At 40.3% G+C, this 17240-nt stretch overlaps 1 protein-coding gene across 5 annotated transcripts; it reads left to right on the top strand.

Moving 5' to 3' along the window:
• Nucleotides 1-276: 276 nt before the first annotated feature.
• On the top strand, nucleotides 277-17203 carry c17h2orf42 (chromosome 17 C2orf42 homolog). 5 transcript variants are annotated; one of them, XM_057819226.1, is made up of 9 exons: nucleotides 277-353; nucleotides 3886-4258; nucleotides 7101-7740; nucleotides 9537-9656; nucleotides 9724-9828; nucleotides 11199-11303; nucleotides 11375-11475; nucleotides 15300-15444; nucleotides 15515-17203. In XM_057819226.1, exons 2-9 carry the CDS (start codon nucleotides 3911-3913, stop codon nucleotides 15700-15702), a joined length of 1752 nt encoding a protein of 583 aa, XP_057675209.1. In that variant the 5' UTR covers nucleotides 277-353; nucleotides 3886-3910; the 3' UTR covers nucleotides 15703-17203. The 5 variants fall into 5 exon arrangements, with proteins under 5 accessions (XP_057675209.1, XP_057675211.1, XP_057675208.1 ...); XM_057819228.1 differs by having other exon boundaries at nucleotides 7101-7773; nucleotides 15300-15440; XM_057819225.1 differs by having other exon boundaries at nucleotides 7101-7773.
• Nucleotides 17204-17240: the final 37 nt, after the last annotated feature.

The raw sequence follows: 17240 nt of genomic DNA, 5'->3' as shown, positions 1-17240 counted from the left end.
TGTTTGAGGGCTTTTCAGCATTATTAAGATAACGAGTTGCAAATATGTATGTAAATTGTCCTGGGTTTGCCTAAACCTGTTAATATTATAAACGTAAACGTCGCTGAATATATCACGACGGTCAAGCACGAAAGCGTAAATACTCATTTCGCCCGCCATTTCATTTGTACTGCAACTCCCATGATGCTTCAGTCGAGTAGTCACCGCCTCACTTTTATCACGTGATTTTCCGTCCAATCCGGAGTGTCGTTACAGGCGCAATGCGGGTGTTGGGAATGTAAGGAGCAATGGCGACGGTCGACGACTCGTGAGGCAGAAACCGCGTCCTGGTTGACCAAAGAGAAGCTTCCAAGGTAATTGACGCCCAGTTTATTCATTGTCACGTGGCAAACGCGGGGCGGTTAAAAAGTTACGGTGACGTAGTCATATTTGTTTTCTTTAATTAGCTTATAACTGGGGCAACACAGTTACCAAGTGGGTGGCACAGTTCTTGAGTTCGCCTTTGGATACTCATTTACATGTTAACCAGTGTGTGTGGACCACTTCCTTATCCACGCATATTTATGCGTAAAATGCGCCCTGTGATTGGTTAAAAGAATAATCGAAATGAACGTTAGTTACTCACGGCAAAACCTCTGCTGTTCACGGTTTGCTGTTCGCGAACTCCCATTCTTGGGTAACTTTTACAATTATTAAAACTCTATATATGCAATTTACCTGTATTCAATAACATTACGTTTCTGATATAAATAAATGATTTTTTCCCAGTAACAAGAGGATAGATCTATAAAAAGAAACTTGCGACTATCAAATAGCGAAGGTTTAGCTAGGGAGTAGGCAGGGCCGCCCCTGAGCATAGGCGAGCTAGGCGGGTGCTTAGGGCACCATCTAGTGGAGAAGGCGCCGAATTGCTTTCGCGGAAAAATACTCGTGGGGAAAAAATACTCCTAATACACCTTCCGAACCTTTTTTAACAAAGCAAGTACATTTCAACATGCTACATATACAGTGCTACATCTACTTACGAACATCTCTACGTACAGAATTTTCTGGTTAAGACATGCCTCAGCGGGAAAATATTTCCTCTTGTTACGAGAGAAATTTCAGGATACGTAAGGCAAAAATACAGTGTGGCACTATAGCTACCAGAGTTTACAGAAAGTAAGATAGCTGCTCTGCCATCGGCTATTGCCTAACATTCCTGGTATCTAACTGGCCAAGAGGGACCTCTAGTAAATGTGTACGTGTGTATCCCAGCGTCCTTTTTCATTCGCCCCTCGTGTTGTCAGCTTTACATGAGTGTATTAACTTTTATCCTTTTTTCATGGTATTCTACATCATGCACAACTCAGATTTTGTTTATTGTGCAATAATCTAATCGTAACATGTATTTCTTATGTGTTTAGATGCATTATAAAAGGTTAATGTCTGAATTTGGGGGGGCTTGGAACAGAATAGGGCATTTACATGGAAATCACGTCTTTACTTACAGAATTGTCAAGTCACAAAACGACTTCCAGAACAAATTAATTTTGTAAGTAGAGGTACCTCTGTATAAGATATTGGAGGTGTAAAGATAAACCATTTTGAATTGGAGTGGGTCATTAACTGCCTGGTTTTTCAGCCAGGAATCAATTGACTGCTGTCAAACTAACTTATATATACACATGCACGTCTACTACAAGCAAGTGTAATTGTACAACAAATACGTGTAATTGTATAACATCCATTTTTAAGAAAAATCAAGTGTCCAAACATGCAGCTTTTCATCACTGATTACCACCATTAAGCACCTGCTTTTTTGTGAAGCTCAGTGTCACGAACTACCATCCACTTCATGAACGATGACAAATAATGGAGTGCTGCAACGATTAATTAACTCGAGTAATTTGATTAGAAAAAAAAGCTTTGAATCAAATTTTGATGCTTTGAGTATTCATTTAATTGAAGTGGTGTTGTCATGGTTTGTTTTGAAAGATTTAGCATTTATTTTTATTGATTGGGTGGATACTGTATCCTCTACTGGCAACAGTGAATATGACATAACTCATTTAATGTGGCTGAATCCTGCTGCTTCCTGTTAAGACTAACATAAGGTAAGTTTTTGTTTGTGGTCATGTTTTTGTAATGCATTCTTTATTTAATTTATAGGTACAGTGCCTTGCAAAAGTATTCGGCCCCCTTGAACCTTGCAACCTTTCGCCCCATTTCAGGCTTCAAAACAAAAAGATATAAAATTTCAATTTTTTGTCAAGAATCAACAACAAGTGGGAGACAATCGTGAAGTGGAACAAAATTTATTGGATAATTTAAACTTTTTTAACAAAAAACTGAAAAGTGGGGCCTGCAATATTATTCGGCCCCCTTGCGTTAATACTTTGTAGTGCCACCTTTTGCTCCAATTACAGCTGCAAGTCGCTTGGGGTATGTTTCTATCAGTTTTGCACATCGAGAGACTGACATTCTTGCCCATTCTTCCTTGCAAAACAGCTCGAGCTCAGTGAGGTTGGATGGAGATTGTTTGTGAACAGCAGTCTTCAGCTCTTTCCACAGATTCTCGATTGGATTCAGGTCTGGACTTTGACTTGGCCATTCTAACACCTGGATACGTTTATTTTTGAACCATTCCATTGTAAATTTGGCTTTATGTTTTGGATCATTGTCCTGTTGGAAGATAAATCTCCCTCCCAGTCTCAGGTCTTGTGCAGATACCAACAGGTTTTCTTCCAGAATGTTCCTGTATTTGGCTGCATCCATCTTCCCGTCAATTTTAACAGTCTTCCCTGTCCCTGCTGAAGAAAAGCAGGCCCAAACCATGAGGCTGCCACCACCATGTTTGACAGTGGGGATGGTGTGTTCAGGGTGATGAGCTGTGTTGCTTTTACGCCAAACATATCGTTTGCATTGTGGCCAAAAAGTTCAATTTTGGTTTCATCTGACCAGAGCACCTTCTTCTACATGTTTGGTGTGTCTCCCAGGTGGCTTGTGGCAAACTTTAAACGAGACTTTTTATGGATATCTTTGAGAAATGGCTTTCTTCTTGCCACTCTTCCATAAAGGCCAGATTTGTGCAGTGTACGACTGATTGTTGTCCTATGGACAGACTCTCCCACCTCAGCTGTAGATCTCTGCAGTTCATCCAGAGTGATCATGGGCCTCTTGGCTGCATCTCTGATCAGTTTTCTCCTTGTTTGAGAAGAAAGTTTGGAAGGACGGCCGGGTCTTGGTAGATTTGCAGTGGTCCGATGCTCCTTCCATTTCAATATGATGGCTTGCACAGTGCTCCTTGAGATGTTTAAAGCTTGGGAAATCTTTTTGTATCCAAATCCGGCTTTAAACTTCTCCACAACAGTATCTCGGACCTGCCTGGTGTGTTCCTTGGTTTTCATAATGCTCTTTGCACTTTAAACAGAACCCTGAGACTACCACAGAGCAGGTGCATTTATACGGAGACTTAATTACACACAGGTGGATTCTATTTATCATCATCGGTCATTTAGGACAACATTGGATCATTCAGAGATCCTCACTGAACTTCTGGAGTGAGTTTGCTGCACTGAAAGTAAAGGGGCCGAATAATATTGCACGCCCCACTTTTCAGTTTTTTATTTGTTAAAAAAGTTTAAATTATCCAATAAATGTTGTTCCACTTCACGATTGTGTCCCACTTGTTGTTGATTCTTGACAAAAAAAAATAAATTTCATATCTTTATGTTTGAAGCCTGAAATGTGGTGAAAGGTTGCAAGATTCAAGGGGGCCGAATACTTTTGCAAGGCACTGTATAATTAGCTGTTTTTGTGGGAATATGTGTTTGAACATTTTGTTGAGAGCATTGTAAAAAAAATATATATATATATTATTTATATTTAATCCCCAATGTTCAGAAGCCAATCACCAACCAATTGGAAAATGGAGAGCATGTCCCCTTCAACTGTCCCGTCACCATCCGCCACCCCACTCGCCGCCAAGCAGAGGGACGTGCGCACCAAAGCGGCGGGGTCCACCCTGACCTCGGCCCTTTTCTCTAACCTGGGGAAGGCCACCTTGCGTGGAATCCGCAAGTGTCCACGCTGCGGCGTCTACAACGGCACCCGGGGCCTCAGCTGCAAGAACAAAGTGTGCGGGATCTCTCTCCGGGACGCCTCCTCAGGGGCCAGGACGGGCAGGAAGGGTGGCGTGGATGTGGTCAGAGTGATTTTGGACAGCGAGGAGCCAGATGGGAAGGAGCGAGACCGTGCCGGAGGAGACGGCACTCAGGTTTGTGTGAAATATGCAATAGGGTGATTCTCATGAAGCGACACTACTAATTTCTCCCAGAAAATGATTGCAATTACAAATGCTTTGGTTGTAATATCTTCATTTATTTTGCTGGAAATGAAAAAACACAAAAGATAATAGGGAAAAAAATTAAATCATTAACATTTTACACAAAATTCCCAAAAACAAAAAAAATACACGAAAAAACACTCAAACACACAAAAAAATGGGCTGGACAAAAGTATCAGCACCCTTTGAAAAATCATGAGGTGCTTCTCTAATTTGTGTAATTAACAGCACTTGTTACTTACCTACTTACCTGTGGCCATAGGGGGAGTTTGACTTTAGGGGCGGGGGGGGGGGCCGACAACATGTTGATGACCCTGAAACGTAGTGTCAGTCAGCAATAAAATTAACTCACATGAATATTTATAATAAGTTGACAATGAGCGTTTTTTGTTTCCCATCATTCTTCAGGGGAATTCAAAATCAGGCTGCTTAGGCAATACTTTTCGCCAAGATCGTCATCCATTGAATATGGTACGCCCACCGGTGTCATACCGTTGTCATGCCAATGTAGTTACCCCAGTCAAAAATTATCCCCTGGGCGGAGCCATATGGAGGTAGATTTGTGTCTTTATTATTCAATCAAAAAAAAAAGTTGCTTCAATAAAAAAAAGTTGTTTCAATCAAAATAAACATTTTCAACCCAAAAAAAGTTGCTTCAATCAAATAAATAAATAAAATGTGAATGCAATTAATTTCATTGCAAAAATTAATTTGAAGCTCAAAAAAATGCATGTGAAAGCTATTTTTCTTTGATTTTTTTTTTTTTTTTTTTTTTTTTTGAAGTCAAGTTGATTTGTGTTTGTGCCACATTTTGGCTAGGACATTTTTGTCTTTATTATTCTATCAAAAAATAATTTGCTTAAAAAAAAATATATTTTCTAAAAGAAAAATCACTTCAATCAATCAAAAAAAAAAATTCAATTGTGGAAAAAGTTTTTGAATGCGAAAAAATATTTGAGATTGAAAAATTTGCATTTACACACTTGATTGAAGCAATCCTTTTTGGGTTTGGGCCATATCATGGGTAGGATATTTGTGTCTAATTCATTTAATCCCACAACAAGTTGCTTCAATCAAAAAAAAAAAAAAATTTAATCAAAGAAAAAAATCATTTGAAAAATAAAATTGCCCTCCCCTATTTTTTTTTTTTTTTCAATTGCCGGTATATGCAGAGCAAATAAGTTGCTAGGCACATGATCTGTTTCCAAAAATTTTTTGACCCATTATAAAAATATATTTTTTTGCTCATTTCTTTTTTATTGCAGTTTTATTGCTTTACAACTTATATATATATATATATATATATATATGTATAGGAAAGTCAATTACATGCAATGACACTTTTCGGCAACCCCCCTTAAAATCCGCTTATGCCTATGGCACATAACAGGTGGTGGTAATAACTAAATCACACTTGCAGCCAGTTAAAATGGATTAACGTTGACTCAACCTCTGTCCTGTGTTCTTGTGTGTACCACATTAAGCATGGAGAAAAGAAAGAAGACCAAATAACTGTCTGAGGACTTGAGAAGAAAAATTTTGAGGAAGCACGGGCAATCTCAAGGCTACACGTCCATCTCCAAAGACCTGAATGTTCCTCTGTCTACCGTGTGCAGTGTCATCAATAAGTGTAAAGCCCGTGGCACTGTGGCTAACCTCCCTAGATGTGGACGGAAAAGAAAAATTGACGAGAGATTTAAACGAAAGATTGATAGCGGATAAAGAACCTAGAATCACATCCAAACAAATTAAAGCTGTCCTGCAGTCTGAGGGTACAACAGTGTCAACCCGTACTATCCGTCAGCGTCAGAATGAAAAGGGACTCTATTGTAAGATACCCAAGAAAGACCCAACTTCTGACCCAGAGACTTAAAAAAGCCAGGCTGGAGTTTGCCTGAGAAAGCCAAAAACGTTTTGGAAGAATGTTCTCCGGTCAGATGAAACGAAAGTAGAGCTTTATGGGAAAAGGCATCAACATAGAGTTTACAGGGAAAAAACGAGGCCTTCAAAGAAAAGAACACGGTCCTCACAGTCAAACATGGCGGAGGTTCCCTGATGTTTTGGGGTTGCTTTGCTGCCTCTGGCACTGGACTGCTTGACCGTGTGCATGGCATTATGAAGTCTGAAGACTAGCAACAAATTTTGCAGCATAATGTAGGGCCCATTGTGAGAAAGCTGGGTTTCCCTTAGACTTCATGGGTCTTTCAGCAGGACAATAACCCAAAACACACTTAAAAAAGTTCTAGAAAATGGTTTCGAGAGAAAGCACTGGAGACTGCTGAAATGGCCAGCAATGAGTCCAGACCTGAATTCCATAGAAGACCTGTGGAGAGATCTGAAAATGGAAGTTTGGAGAAGGCACCCTTCAAATCTGAGACCTGGAGCAGTTGGCCAAAGAAGAATGGTCTAAAATTCCAGCAGAGCATTGTAAGAAACTCATTTGGGATACCGGAAGCGGTTGTTCGCAGTTATTTTTTCTAAAGGTTGTGCTACCAAGTATTAGGCTGAGGGTGCCTATAGTTTGGTTTGGCCCATTTTTGGAGTTTTGTGTAAAATGATCATTTAATTTTTTTTCATTCACTTTTGTGTTTTTTCTTTGTAAGCAAACTAAATGAAGATATAACTACCAAAGCATTTGTAATTGCAATCATTTTCCGGGAGAAATTGAGCATTATCCAACATAATTGCAGGGGTGCCAATACTTTTGGCCAGCACTGTACAAAATATTACGATACATCGCCTCTTATTTCAGTCATTTTACCTGCAAATGCAGGTATTTTCCGTCTGCCACCGAGGACGAGGATCTGCCCAGCTGGGCTTCGTGGAGTTGGCCCGCACCGCTGCCACCGTCTCTTCAGGTGAGGGAGACCCCCTGCTCTCTCAGATCACAATGGGCCGCTGCTACTTGCCGACCTGCGGGCAGGCTCCGAGGTCCGACCGATTCGATTCCAGCGCACCCGACGCCCCCTGCGTCCACATCAAAACCGCTATCGAGTGCTGCCGATCCGCCGCGCCTCTCAGCGTAAAGAGCTCCGCCCTAGAGGGGTTGACGGTCTCCTCGCAGACCAAGGAGGAGCTATGGAGCCTGGCCACCAAATCCCCGGGGCCCCTGGTGCAGAGGGTGTCCGGGGACACCCTGGTGGTCAAGTGTTGCCCGGATTCCGCGCACCCTCTGGGCCTTCTACATTTAACCGTCAGTAGCGGCAGGGCAACGACTGAGAAAGGCGGCGGAAAAACCCGAGGGGTGACGTTTCACTGCGCCTGCCACCCCGGTAAGGCCGAGGAGACGGACGCCGTCGATGGCTCGGATCCTTCTCAGCCGTGCCTGCACGTCTACGCCTGCGTATGCGCCTTCGCCAGTGATGAGAAGCTGGCGTCAGAATTCGCTGCGTTTATCAACTCTGCGACAAGTGGTACGAGTGCTGCTAATATCATCAGCGCATACAGTAAGACTACAAAAAAATAGAAGTGGCCTAACCTAAGAGTTTTTTTGTTTGTTTTTTTAAAGATTTTAGGCAGTAAACTTAACTAGATTTGAGCAAAGACACTTACACTTGGTGCATTTGAAGTAATTACTTAACTTTGCCAGAACCAGCTCAATGCCAAACCATAGTGATAAAAGTAACAAATTACAACTATTTTAATGGTGTTCTCATCCTTTCAGCAACAGATATCCATCTGAAAAAAATGACTAAAGTATGGAAGTATACCTGTTCCATTGGTGTTTGAATAGGAATTTCTATCACAGAATTTTGTCAGCACTGAAATTCGTGTACTTGCGTGTACTTGTACTCCAAACATGTGCACTTGGGCGTACTAGTACGCTAATACAAATACGTGTAATTGTGTGTACTTGTACTACGAGCATGCGCCATTGTACTATGAGCACGCGCCATTGTACTACGAGCATGTGTACTTGTGTGTACTTGTACTACGAGCACGTGTACTTGGACTACAAGCACGTGCCATTGTATTTTAAGCACGTGCCACTGTACTACGAGTACGTAAGTGTACTTGTACTGTGAGCACGTTTACTTGTGTGTACTTGTAATACGAGCACGTGCCATTGTACTTCAAGCATGTGTACTTGTAATACGAGCATGTGCCATTGTACTTCAAGCATGTGTACTTGTACTTCGAGCACGTGCCATTGAACTACGAGCACGTGTTCTTGTGTGTACTTGTACTACGAGCACGTGCTATTGTACTACGAGCACGTGCTATTGTACTACGAGCACGTGCTATTGTACTTCGAGCACGTGCCATTGTACTATTGGAACGTGGCATTGTACTACGAGCATGTGCACTTGTACTCCGAGCACGTGCACTTGTACTCCGAGCATGTATATTTGTACTTGGAGAACTTGTACTTCAAGCACGTGCCATTGTACTTTGAGCACGTGTACTTGTACTACCAGCATGTGCCATTGTACTGTCGGAACGTGCCATTGTACTTCAAGCACTTGGACTTGTGTGTACTTTTACTAAGAGCACGTGTACTTGTACTTCAAGCATGTGCCATTGTACTACGAGCATGTGTACTTGTGTGCTTGTAATACGAGCACATGTACTTGAACTATGAGCACGTACCGCTGTACTCCGAGCTTGTATATTTGTACTTGGAGCACTTGTAGTACCAGCACGTGCCATTGTACTTCAAGCACGTGTCATTGTACTATTGGTACATGCTATTGTACTTTGACCACCTGTACTTGTGTGTACTTTTACTACAAGCGCGTGCCATTGTACTTCGAGCACGTGTACTTGTACTACAAGCACGTGTACTTGTACTTCGAGCATGTGCCATTGTACTACGAGCACATTTACTTGTGTGCTTGTAATACGAGCACATTTACAGTACTTGTACTACGAGCACGTGCCATTGTACTCCTAGCACGTGTACTTGTACTTCGATCACATGAACTTGCAAGTACTTGTACTACAAGTATACTGACCAGCACAGCAAAGCTACCAAAGCAATTTCTCTAAAAATCGCATTTTCTAATTTCTGATTGAAATGCAACATTAGTATGATAACACAGCTTGATTGTCCATGGCGACGCTCTTATCTCACACCCCAAAGGGGAAGGAATCTTGTGCGCTTCAATACTGTATTTTCATCCTGGTAACTACCATTTTTGCCCACCTATCTTACATATTGCTCCTTTAATTTATTTGTAAATATCCCTTCCACATCCTGGTCTTTCAGTCTCACAGACCCCACCCGGCAGAATCCTCGTTCCCTGCGAGAGGCCCTGTTCGCTGCCAACGGAGATGGCTAAATCTCCTCACAAAGCCAAGAAACCGCGACTGGATGAAAGTCTTTTGGGTAAAAGTCCAAATGATTTGTGGATTCTTCTAATTCCTTGTAATACTGTATATCCGTCACGTTTCAGGTGGTGGTCAAGTAATGGACGAGGCCTCTGTCTCCATGGGTTTCCACCAGTGGCTTGCTAGTGTCACTGAGAGGATCCAGCAGACTATGCATTACCAGTTTGACGGTAGGGAAAGAAAGACCTTGTAAAGTCCAGCGACAGCAAAAAAGTCAAATGACAAATTTATCACATTAGGTGACCAAGTTGATTTTATTAATGTAAAACAATGTTTAAATGTAGTTTGTTTGCAACTTTATTTTGCGCTGCACAACTCAGGCAGTTTTTGGCAAAAATATACGATCCTGCCAAATGTTGGCAATTTTTTGGGTCAAAAACATGCCAAAATTTGACAAACTTCTCCACACCGTTTCAGTGGTTTCATTCATTTCTAATGGTACATTCAATACCCACAAAAATGTGTATTATCTCCTAGTGGTTTAACGCAGACCAGCAAAACATGTTCATTGACGGTTATTGTTTTTGACAAAAATCTTCAAAATCTTTAAGTCATGTTGAAAAAATGTTTTAATTTTAAAACTTGAAAATGCAATTTGTGGAGAAAATGCGATGGAAGTGTTGCTATATCAGGTAACTTCCTGTTGACTTGGGGGCATTTTAGGGTCACTTCCTATTGATGTTAGGTCACTTCCTGTTGATTTGGAGGCATTTCAGGGTATCTTCTTTTGATTTAGGGCTATTTCGGGGTCATTCCCTGATGATTTGGGGGCATTTTGGGGATACCTTTACATTTTGGGTACATGTAATCATTTCAGAATGATTACAGGTCACTTCCTGTTGCTTTTTTAGGCATTTCATGGTCACTTGTTGATTTAGGGCCATTTCGGGGTCATTTCCTGTTGAGTTTAGGTCACTTCCTGTTGATTTGGAGGCGTTTTGGGGACACCTGTTGATTACAGGTCAACTTCCAGTTGATATGGAGGCATTTCGGGGTCACTTCTTTTGATTGAGGGCCATTTCAGGGTCATTTCCTGTTGATGTTAGGTCACTTCCTGTTGATTTGAAGGCATTCTGGGGACACCTGGTCAACAACAGGTGTGAAACGGTACTAGCTGTAGATTTTGAGGCATTTCGGGGTCACTGCTTGTGGATTTAGGACCATTTCGGGGTAACTTCCTGTTGATGTTGGGTCACTACCTGTTGATTTGGGGGCATTTCAGAGTCACCTCCTGTTGATTACAGGTCACTTCCTATCGGTAGAATTGACTTAATGGCCGTTAATGACATCGACATACATCAGCGTCAATGGAATCGATATACTGTATATGGTTGTCATTAGCACGGATGACATAGAAACGCCCCAAAACCAACAGAAAGTGACCCAATATCTGCAGGAAGTGACCCCAAAATGCCTCCAAATCAACAGGAAGTTACCAGATGTACCAACTATCATAATAAAGCAACCATTGCAATTCCTGGAGAAATTGCTTTTTCTAGCACGATTATTCTCCGTTATGATTTTTTTTCTTTCTAAACAGGGAAACCTGAACCTCTAGTGTACCACATCCCGCAGCACTTCTTCAACGCCCTGCAGCATCGGCTATCACTGGGCTCTAAAAGACGGTTGCCTAACTTCACCACAGGTGCAACCTCACAGTCTTGACTCGATTGGCGAGATTAGCTCAAACTTTATGTGCCGCGATGTCCACTTCAGTGCTGGTGAGGAACGACGGTGTCCCTCAGGGCTCCTCCTCCAAGTACACCTGGCACATCACCAACCTCCCAGAAGTCAAACGGATCTTTGACACCCCGGAGGTAAAAACCGTTCAGACGTCTCACATGGTGAAAAAGTGACATTTTAAATATGGTAAAACAACTTTTTTGCATTCTATTCTATTCTACGACAGAATATTGAGGCCAAAGAAAGAAATGGGACATTGAGATTAAAATCGAAGTAATGGGTGGTTTCACACTTGTGGTAGCCTGGTGTGAAAGGGTGTGCTGCAACCCATTCATTGTGTATGTGGGAGGGGACTTCTTGGCAAAAGTGTGGGGCGGCAAGTCTTGTGTGAATTTTCGCAGAGGAGCGGGGCCTAGAATAGAAATTTGTTGTATTTTCACAGCGTTGCCGCGCCGACGCCGACAACGCATCTAATAGCAGAGGGGCAGACGATCTGATATCTGTGCTATCAGGCTGTATCAGCAGGGGGATACACACAAATCACAGCCGAGGAAACCTCAGTAATGTTTTTTTTTTTTTTTAGTTTGGGGAGCTCTAGGATACTTGAAAAATGGTTCTCACATCCCTCCTTACTAAGATAAATGATATCTTGATGCGCATTTGTGTGGAAATGTAGGTCACAAATAACCCAAAAAACGGTCCACCTTCTTACCGAAACTAGTAAACACGGCTATTCCAATCTCCCTTGCTCCTTGAAATAGGATACATCGCTGGTATCTTTTGCAACAATTAAAATGATAAAAATTAATGCATTGGTGCTTGAGTCCACCTGGCTTTCACTTCCTGACACCGTCTACGTCAGCCCTACGTGGCTCCTCCCATTTTGCGCTTACCGCTTTTCACACAGGGCTGCCTCTAGTGTGAAACAGTCTTTAGTACGAGAATAAAATGATATTATCACGTACGGCGAATGTAGCTAAATTAGCTGCTACATAGTGCTTTGCCGCCACGTTAAAATGAGAAATTATGGAGAGCATTTCGTGTACCTATGTTTTAGATTCGGTGGACGAATAAGGAAGTACTTCATCTTTTGGCTCGTCTACATCAAATTATAATTAAAATAGAAGGATTTATATGAATACTTTGTTGTAATTCCAAGCTAAAGCAAGCTAACTTAGGAATGTGGCGTAACAGTGCATTGGAACAAGCCACCAGTTAAAATGGATTGGATGTCTATTGCCATCAATAGGAACTAATAAGCATAGACTTTATGATGATATTGACGGGTCAGATTCAACCTTCACTGCGCCACGCCTTCAAGTTGGGTACCATCCCATAATCCGCTTCAGTTGTTCGCAGTCAGTCACAGCGACACATGCAGCAATCCAACGCCAGATTTATGTCGAAAAAGTACAAGAGCTGTACCGTATACAAACAGGAAGGATTGTCTCTGGAGTGATTTGTTTGAGGATTCAAGGTAATTATTAGGGTTGTTCCGATCATGTTTTTTTGCTCCCGATCCGATTCCGATCGTTTTAGTTTGAGTATCTGCCAATCCCGATATTTCCTGATCCGATTGCTTTTTTTTTGCTCCCGATTCAATTCCAATCATTCCCGATAATTTTTCCCGATCATATACATTTTGGCAATGCATTAAGAAAAAAATGAATAAAACTCGGACCAATATATACATTCAACATACAGTACATAAGTACTGTATTTGTTTATTATGACAATAAATCCTCAAGATGGCATTTACATTTTTAACATTCTTTCTGTGAGAGGGATCCACGGATAGAAAGACTTGTGACTTTGTATATTGTGACTAAATATTGCAATCCAGTGTATTTGTTGAGCTTTCAGTAAATGATACTGTAGTCATGCCCAAATGCATTATTGGAAGTGGAACCATGACTGTGCGTAGTGCTACCAATTGATATATCTTCTCTGCGTTGGCAAATAACATAAGGTGTTAAAAGAATCAAGTGCTACCTTGCTTCCCCACTTTGCTTCCCATGATATCCATCTAATCGTAGGGAGAGGGATTGTAAGGTTTTAGCTAATAAAAAAAAGCCTCCAAAGGCTGCCAAAATTCACTCTACTCGTTTTACACCGCCTTTTATCTCTCTATATAGGTAAAACGGCGCCATTACAGATTGAGCGCGACAATGCGTGAGTGGGTCGTGCAGCGCATGCATTAATTGCGTTAAATATTTTAACGTGATACATTTTTTTAAAAAATAATTACCGCTGTTATTCGGATAAATTTGATAACTCTACCTTAAGCCTAAACTAAAGACTCTAGAAGAGTGAAACATATTATGTCTGTAACATTAGATACAATTAGAAAACGATTTAATTAAAAAAATATATATATATATTAAAAAAAGGCTTGGCCGATATTTTTTTGCCGATTCCGATACTTTGAAAATGACGTGATCGGGATGCCGATCGATTGGTACATCTCTAGTAATTATTATATTTTTTGTTTTTTCACAAGAATTTTCATCGTAAAAAGCTCTTTGTTGTAAGGCAGCCGCCACATTGTCTAACAGACTAGCATCATTCTTTGACATATTCACATAAAATAAATGCTCACTGCACATTTATTATTATTTTTTTTTTGCTTTTAACCAAGAATCGACTTTTTTACGTCCATATCTATAAAGAATTCAGGGATTTAAGCATTTATTCATAAGAATTTTCAACGGAAATGCTCTGTTTACATATGGTGGCCGCCACGTTGACTGATAGACTAGCATCGTACTTCGACACATTTACGTAAAATAAATGCTAACTGTTATGTTTTTTTTTGTATTTATGTATTTATTTATTTTTTTGCTTTTAACCAAGAATTGGGACTGTTTTACATCCATATCTATACAGAATTCAGGGATTTAAGCATTTAGTCACAAGAATTTTCACCGGAAAAGCTCTGTTTACATATGGCCGCCGCCACATTGACTGACAGACTAGCATCAAACTTCGACATATTTACATAAAATAAATGCTAACTGCACTTTTTTTTTGTTGCTTTTAATCAAGATTCGAGACTGTTTTACATTCATGTCTATAAAAAATTCAGGGATTTAAGCATTTATTCACAAGAATTTTCACCGGATAAGCTCTGTTTACACATGGCGGCCGCCACATTGACTAACAGACTAGGATCGTACTTCAACATATTCACGTAAAATAAATGCTAACTGCACGTTTTTTTTTTTTTTTTGTTTGTTTTTTGTTTCTTTTAACCAAGAATCGAGACTGTCTTACGTCCATATATATAAAGAATTCAGGAATTTAAGCATTTATTCACAAGAATTTTCCCTGGAAAAGCTCTGTTTACATATGGCGGCCGCCACATTGACTGACAGACTAGCATCAAACTTCGACATATTTATGTAAAAATAAATGCTAATTGCAGGTTTTTTGGTTTTTTTTTTTGCTTTCAACCAAGAATCGAGACTTTTTTACGTCCATATCTATAAAGAATTCGGGGATATAAGCATTTATTCACAAGAATTTTCACCGGAAAAGCTCTGTTTACATATGGTGGCCGCCACATTGACTGATAGACTAGCATCGTACTTCGACATATTTACGTAAAATAAATGCTAACTGCACTTTTTTCTTTTTTTTTTTTCTTTTAGCAAAGAATCGGGACTGTTTTACATCCATATCTATAAAGAATTCAGGGATTTAAGCATTTATTCACAAGAATTTTCAACGAAAAAAGCTCTTTGCGATTCCACTTGGTCAGCAAAAATGCAGGGCCCCTATTAATCGGCCCCGAGTCCGTCAATATCCTTATGAAGTCTATGCCAACAAGTTAATGTTGGCGCTGATGGTGTTGCTCGGAGAGCCAAATATTCTTTGCGGGGGTGTGTCTCATCAAATATTTGAGTCTCACCGGTCAAATGGTTTGGTCAAATGGTTTGGTCTCCACGTCTGACGCCAGGTGCAGCTGGAGGTCACTCAGAGTTTCGTCCGGAATGTCGACGGTTCCTACTCGCGCTTCCACTGTTCACAACCTCCAGGTGGGATCAGGACGGATGGGACGCTGCCCATTCGTCCCATGGAGCTGCAGACTTTCCTTAAAGTTGGTGAGGTGTTTATTTTCAATTTAATATTGCAATCCTGACATGAATTGTAGCAGTTTTTTTGTGGCGCTAGGACCTGGCTCAGAAGACCCCAAGGAGCCTGGCCCCTTGGTCATCGAATGGACCCCTGACGTGCTCCCTCGCTGCCACGTGGGTGAGCTGAGGATTCTCTACCAGTTCGGACACCAGAGGAGCGGACAGCAGCTGGAATGGACTGAGAAAGACGGTTACGTCAAAAGTGAGCCTTCATCGGCAAGTTAAAAAAAAAAATTATATTGATTAACTCATTCACTCCCAGCCATTTTCACCGGAGCAAGGCCCTTCGCTCCCGGCCATTTTACTGGATTTTGACTGATTTTGCAAGGCCCACAGAAAATTCTGTTCTACTGCTATATAAACATGAAACCCACCAAAAGAAAGATTAGACTCTCTCCTTTCAGCAGAGAAAAAGTTAGTTCATATTTTTTTCCATTCTTTAGAAATCAGCATTAGAAAATAGCTTAGTTTGAGGAATTTTCCAATTTCTGATGAAAAAACGGAGAAATTGAGCTTTTTGTGAAAGCATACATTTCAAACATAACTTTGACTTATACACAACTATTTTTTGCTTTAGTTACATCACAAACATCTGAATAATGTTTTCCTTCTACAAAATAGGATAAACAACAAGACAAATAGAGCTTTTGATAGCAAAGTAACAATTTATTTACACATAACTAACTGAAAGATGACGCTGTTCTGGCCGCGACAGCCGGTTAAACTTTTCCCTCATCGCCGTCTGTCTCATAAAGATGAATTTTTTTGAGTCTCTGAGGGCTCTGCTCGCGAGCAGCACGGACTCAAAGGCATCGCCCGCTGCACTAGTGGTCCCGGTCATTCTGCTCGGTTGTCCAGCGCCTGGCATCCCGGGCGTCCTACCGGTTGTTCTGCTCGGTTGTCCACCGCCTTGCATCCATTCGGTCGTCTTCCGCCGGCGCTTGACCGTTCGTTGCTGTTGAATTGGGTTGCAGGTCTTACCAAATGCGCTACTGCCGCCCAGTGGCCAGTTTTATTGCTTTAAAATGGATTTTCAGCTTTGTGCTTTGGAGCTAAATTGAATCACGACCCCTTATAAATATTTTATAAGGGTTGAAAAGTTACCTAGTGTTGCTTAGATATTTAATATTGTGTATGTAATATTAAATAAAATGCACAAAAGTGTGTTGAGAACATAAGTGCTTGTTTTGTGTGCAAAATAATGTGATTAATGTACACGAGACCTTTTTTTTCAGGAATATTTATATTTTGTGTATTCTTAACGGGAATGTTTTAAAAAAAAAAGTTTTATAATTATATTCATTTAAATTTTATGTATTCGTGGAATATTTGTAAAATGATTTTGGGCGTATACTTTTTTTTTTTAAGTTTTAATTTACAACTGTTGAATGTTTATTTTTAACATACTTTTAAATTTGTTATGTTATACTTGGTATATTTTGAAATGGAGTTTTAAAATTGTATCGCTTGAACACATTTTTTCATCAAAAATATATTTGTGTTTCATTATTTTTTTTCATTAAAAATAACTTTGAATGTATTTTTCATTTTTTTATACTGTATTCCTTTGAATTTGCTGTATTTTTTTTTATTACTTAAAAAAAATGCATTAATTTAAAATGCGTTCATTTATTTTTTGGGGAGGTGGGGGTCGAATTTCAATTATTAATTTTAGTGCCGTTTAATATGTGAAAACGAAACAATTTATGAATAAAATAAAATAAATGACTGGGAAAGATGTCGTGGCGTTCTTTTTTGGCTAC

Source organism: Corythoichthys intestinalis, chromosome 17, assembly GCF_030265065.1.
Source record: "Corythoichthys intestinalis isolate RoL2023-P3 chromosome 17, ASM3026506v1, whole genome shotgun sequence".
Classification (NCBI taxonomy): Eukaryota; Metazoa; Chordata; class Actinopteri; order Syngnathiformes; family Syngnathidae; genus Corythoichthys; species Corythoichthys intestinalis.
This window is presented reverse-complemented; position numbering and strand designations above follow the sequence as displayed.

What these genes read in the sequence shown, in the direction of transcription:
- c17h2orf42 (XM_057819225.1), top strand. Translation starts at nt 3,911, where the DNA reads ATGGAGAGCATGTCCCCTTCAACTGTCCCGTCACCATCCGCCACCCCA. An exon ending in ACTGGATGAAAGTCTTTTGG is followed by an intron (nt 9,657 to 9,723) that starts GTAAAAGTCCAA and finishes GTCACGTTTCAG; the next exon opens with GTGGTGGTCAAGTAATGGAC. An exon ending in TATGCATTACCAGTTTGACG is followed by an intron (nt 9,829 to 11,198) that starts GTAGGGAAAGAA and finishes CTTTCTAAACAG; the next exon opens with GGAAACCTGAACCTCTAGTG.